The 5367-nt window shown below is 49.5% G+C and overlaps 1 protein-coding gene across 2 annotated transcripts; it reads left to right on the top strand.

The window, feature by feature from the left end:
• The first annotated feature begins 801 nt into the window (after positions 1-801).
• On the top strand, positions 802-4305 carry ARL4A (ADP ribosylation factor like GTPase 4A). Of its 2 annotated transcripts, none has more exons than XM_067562124.1 (2): positions 802-840; positions 1588-4305. In XM_067562124.1, the coding sequence occupies exon 2, from the start codon at positions 1697-1699 to the stop codon at positions 2297-2299; it is 603 nt and encodes a 200-aa protein (XP_067418225.1). In that variant the 5' UTR covers positions 802-840; positions 1588-1696; the 3' UTR covers positions 2300-4305. The 2 variants fall into 2 exon arrangements, with proteins under 2 accessions (XP_067418225.1, XP_067418224.1); XM_067562123.1 differs by lacking the exon at positions 802-840 and adding an exon at positions 1288-1426.
• The last annotated feature ends 1062 nt before the right edge of the window (positions 4306-5367 follow it).

The raw sequence follows: 5367 nt of genomic DNA, 5'->3' as shown, positions 1-5367 counted from the left end.
CCTGGAGTGCGAGGCTGCAGCAGGGAGCTCTGGGCAATGTGTGGGAGGCGGTGGAGGTGGAGGGGTCAGGGGAGTCCCTCAGCCCAACTTCCACCCCGGCAGAAATGCGGGGTGAGGGGTGGGCATGCGACCCCACGTGCCGCCACCGCCTCCCCACGCATCGCCTCTGAGGGAAGCTGAGGGAGCCCAGCACCCACGCTGGTGCCAGCCGAGCCTGGCTCCTCGCCCTGGGCTCCGGGTGCAGCCGGCCGGGCGCTGCCAGCGGCTTCTCCGCAGAGCACGGATCCGGGCGGCGGACGGGCCAAGTCCGGGCAGTGACAGTGACACTGACACGGGCGCGGTGCGGCGTCCTCCGCTTGAGTCATGACACGTCACGCGGCTGGGCTTTGCGCTCGCTGGGGGCGTGCCCAGGGCACGGGGTCAGGGCAGGGTCTGTGCACGGAGAGGGCGCGGCGGCGCATCGACTGCGGCCGCGCGGAGGGGTGGGGGATGGCCGGAGGGGCGAGAGCCCAGCGAGCCTCGTTTGAAGCGGGTTGCTAGGAGACGGATGCGCGCGGGGCCAATGGGGAGGCTGTTTGCGATGACGCTCGGGGCGTGCGAGGGAGCGAGTGCGTGGCGAAGCCAAACTTCTCCCTCCCCCGGGAGTTGGCGCGGGCTCCGTGGGTGCGTCACGCCTGAGGGCGAGGGACGGCGCGTGAGGGAGGCTGACTCCTAGTGTCCCCGTGCCGGGTCCGGGTGAAGGGGTTGGGGGCGGGGCCTGGCCTCTACGGCTTAAAGGTGTAGCCGACTCCCTCTCCTGGGTGTAGCCTGTAGCGCGCGAGTGGCGGCTCCTGGGGGCCGGTGAGCGGCGCGCTCCGTGCAGGGGGTGGGAAATGGGATCAGTGGGACTCAGGAGCCGGGGCTGCCGACTGGAGGGCTCTTGTTGGCCCCGCCACGCACGCAGCGCAGCGCAGCGCAGCGCAGGGGAGGGGCGGCGTTGCTAGGAGGAGGGTCGGAGGGAGCGGCAGGCTGTGGGCGCGGCTGATGCGTGGAGCCCCGCGGCGCGGGAGGGGGCTGTACCGTAGCGCGGAGCGCTGGGTCTTCACGGCTTAAAGGTGCAGACCCCGAGTCCCGCCGCCGCCGGATCCCCGGAGGACGGGATGGAGCGCGGAGGGAGGCCCCCGCCCCGCCGGTGAGAGGCGGCCGTCGCTCCCACCCCCTCCCACCCCGCAGCGCCCAATGGCCAATGGGCGGCGCGCTGCGGGCAGGGGGCGGGGCTCGGGGCTTTGCAGAGGGAAGAGACGCTGCGCCGCTCGCGCGCTTCGGCGGCCACTCATTCAGCGGCCGCGGACGGGCAGAAGGGCAGAGCGCGGCGGCGGCGGCTGAGGAGCCGACATGGGCGCGCCCGCGGCGTGAGGTGCGGGCTGCGTTAGCCTCGCCAGCCGGGGTAGGTGCGCGGGCGGGGCGGGGCGAGAGGCGTAGGCTGGGGCTGAGCGCGCGGACCTGGGTGCCGTGGCGCGGGGAGCGGCCGGTCTCCGGCTCCCTTCAGGCGGGGGCGGCCGGCCGGTCACTCCGCCGGGCTAACGCCGCGTCGCTTGTCGTTGGCAGGTTCTGAGCGCGGCGCGGCCGAGGGGAGCCGTCCGTCCGTCTGTCTGTGGCTGTGTCGGCGGACTCGGCGGCGGCTCGCTGTCCCCTCCCGCCCACCCCGCCGCCGGCGATGGGGAATGGGCTTTCGGACCAGACGCCCATCCTCTCCAGCCTGCCCTCCTTCCAGTGCTTCCACATCGTGATCCTGGGGCTCGACTCGGCGGGCAAGACCACCGTGCTCTACCGGCTGCAGTTCAACGAGTTCGTCAACACCGTGCCCACCAAGGGATTTAACACGGAGAAAATCAAAGTGACGCTGGGCGGCTCGAAAACGGTCACCTTCCACTTCTGGGACGTGGGGGGCCAGGAGAAGCTGCGGCCCCTGTGGAAGTCCTACACCCGGTGCACGGATGGCATCGTGTTTGTGGTGGACTCCGTCGACATCGAAAGGATGGAGGAAGCAAAGACAGAACTTCATAAGATTACTAGGATATCTGAAAATCAGGGCGTGCCTGTCCTTATAGTGGCCAACAAACAGGACCTGAGGAACTCCCTCTCTCTCTCAGAAATTGAAAAGATGTTAGCAATGAGCGAGCTGAGCTCTTCTACTCCCTGGCATCTGCAGCCTACGTGTGCGATCATAGGGGATGGACTCAAAGAAGGACTTGAAAAACTACACGATATGATAATTAAGCGTCGAAAAATGTTGAGACAGCAGAAAAAGAAGAGATGAGTTCTGTTTCCACACTTCTATTTTAGAGTAGTTCCATGGTCAGAATTTGACATAACAGCTTCCAAAGCCTGACCTGCTTGTTATGTTAAACAATCGGTTGCACAACCTTGCCTTGTGGAAGTTGTGCAGACAGAACCTTTTGAAAAGCAAAAACAGAAAATATTTTTCCAACGTTCTGGCACTGTTATTTCTGATGCCCTATAAAGTAGTATAAAGTTATCAGGAAACAGATAAGTGAGTAAATGTGACCTGGATGTCTAAATAGCCAAATAAAATGAGAGTTTTCTGCTTGGTGTTGTATTCATATATTTGAGGGTGCATTTTTGCAAGAAATTTGCATTGAAGGCATTCAGTGTTTTTAAACTTCTAATGCTTGTAAGTGGAGTGTTTAGGTGAATATATACAGCTTTAAAAATATTGATTTCAACAACGTGTATGGAGTTAGCAATCCATTATTTCAGGAGGCTGTGAGCCTTGGGGTTTTTTATCTTGCTTGTTTGGTAATGATTTTCATGAGAGAGTTTGGCTATGGTATGTTTTTTAATTTGGCACTTTTGAAGTTGAATCACTTTTAGTTCAAATACTTGAAACTTCAGTGCTGTGATTCTTCAACTGATACAAGTAAGACTTGTTAGACAAGTACACAACATGCAAGAGCATGGATCAGTTTTCCCAACATGTAGCATGATTTGGTGTGTAGTCTTCTTAGAAATAGCTATGCATTGTTATACAGTGCTAACTGGGTTTAGAATATACTCATGTCGTATGGAGACTTGTTCCAGAAATCTTGTTTTCTGTTCAAAAAATTAAGTTACTGTGACATGCCCAAATTATCAACACAAAATTAAATTTGTTGTTGCGGTAAAGGAGATGTGTACAGCAGCTTAGGTCTCCCAAGATTTTTACCAGTACAGCATTTTTAGCTCTAGATGACAGTCGGCAATAAAACTTGATCATAATGAAACCTAAAGAGAACTAGTCAACAGAGCACACTTTTTGTATCTGCAAAAATGCCCAGATTTGTTAGTTATACTGCTAGGTCACTTTCAGGATAGACTTTTTTTTATTACAATTCTTGCAGTGCTTGTGTTTAGGAATGTAAAGAAGCTTTATACACTTGAAACATTTGACACTGGGAAAACGTAAGTTTAAAGATGGCCTGTGTTCTGCTTTAATTATGCTTTAAACTGTTCTTGTTTACAAAATGCGCAAACAGTATTAACTGGGCAGGACAGTGCATCTGAGAAGGGAGAATAGTTTTTCTTACTGGTACAGAACTTCAAACAAGTTGTCTAGACATCTTGGTTAGCAAATGAAAAGGACTAAAATAGAGCCTGAATTTTAAGACTAACTTTAGTGGTGCTGTAAAACTTTATCAGAATGTTAGATTATCTTGAAACTTCCATTAGAAATATCAGACTTAAGGAACAATGCAAGATTCATTTCCTCTTACTCAACCAGCAAAGTTAATTCATTCTTACCTATTGCCATGTATTAGGGGGATAACCGCTAGAAATCTGAATGTCAATCAATGTAACCTATTGATATCTGTATAAAATCAAATTTTATAGCCAGCAGCTGTTTGTCCAGAGGTAACCAAAAATGCACTTTAGTGTTTTCAATTATTGAAAGTGACAGCTGTTTTTTAAATGAAATCTTAGTCCTTTTGAAAGAACTGAATTAGTTTCCAGTGGAGCTTTTGTATGTTGGTTATGTATGTACCTGCACTAGTGACATTGAAAGTCACTTACTCAGTAATGTCTATATTTATAAAAACATGGATAACTTCTTAAACCTCAATAAACACAACTCAAAACAAGTCTGCAGGGAGAAGGTGTTTGACTTCCTTGAGTTGCGGTGAAGTGTTCTTGTTGGCCTCTGTGTGCAGATCTCGCTCTCGATAGCAGTAGAAATATCTGCATGAAAATCGAACTCTTATAAATGTGAGATTTGTAAATGTGACAATGTTATAAATCACAGGTATCTCATTAAAGACTTAATATCAATGGCATGTTTGTATTATGTTCCATATGTTTTTCACAGAACTCTGTTTGCTTCTAGCTATAGCCACTTCTCTGTCTTCTTGTGCAGTGGTGGTGTGTATTGTAAACTTTACCTTCTCATGAATAGATTTAGATTTTACATACATATTTAATGGTCCAGCTCTCAAATTCTCAAAATTCTGAAATCATATATCATATTAACTGACTATACAATGATAATATTAAGTCCTTTAATAAGCTGAGACTATAATGCTCTTACTTGGTTTAGCATATCTTATGCTAGAAAGCATTTTTGTGACTATGTAGATGAAATATGTTGCATTTCTAATATTTACACAAGGTACTTTTTCATTGTAAACAGATGTAGGTTGAAATCTTCAAACAGTGCAGAGGATTCAGCCACACCTCTTCTTGATTTTACAGGAAACATGGGTAAAACCCTTGCACTGACTTGAAATCTCAATGGTGTTATCAATACAAAGTAATCTTTTAATTGCTCTCACATACTTGTGTATAGTGATTTAAGATTGTTCAGCTTTGACAGAAATATTTGGGGCCACTTTTTTCAAAATTATGTGGGTACAGTTGTTCGTACAATTTGTAGCACATAACAGCTTTTAAAAAAGAAAAAACCCTCACCTTTGAAGATTTTGAATGAAAGTGTTGCAAAATGCCTCAGATGTAGTGAATCAGTACCTATCAAATCTTATTCTACATTTTTATGTAATACCTTTTTATCCTAAAAGGGCTGAGGCAGATTTGCCTTATATTGCCAAACTTCCAGTTTCCCTTCTCCTCTCCCCTAATTAGTGGGTTGTAAGCTACCATTGTACAAGGAGGCATTGAAATGCTAGTCTCTTTTTATGGCTCATAAGTGAGGACTGTATGCTGTGGAACATGCCCTCTCCTTCATCTGAGAGCTTAATGGCTGGTAAAGTAGATTTTGTGGGGAAACTGATTCTCTGTGCTCCTTGGCCAAAGCCATGTAAACACTCTTCTTTCTTTCCTCCCTGCCCAACCTCTTCCGAATAGATATTGTCTGAAGGATCCTATAAGATGCTGTCA

Source organism: Emydura macquarii, unplaced genomic scaffold (assembly GCF_026122565.2).
Source record: "Emydura macquarii macquarii isolate MOO-44397 ecotype Brisbane River unplaced genomic scaffold, CSIRO-AGI_Emac_v2 contig_2422, whole genome shotgun sequence".
In the NCBI taxonomy this organism is placed as follows: Eukaryota; Metazoa; Chordata; order Testudines; family Chelidae; genus Emydura; species Emydura macquarii.
Note: the sequence above shows the minus strand (reverse complement) of the source record. Positions and strands in the feature narration are given on the sequence as shown.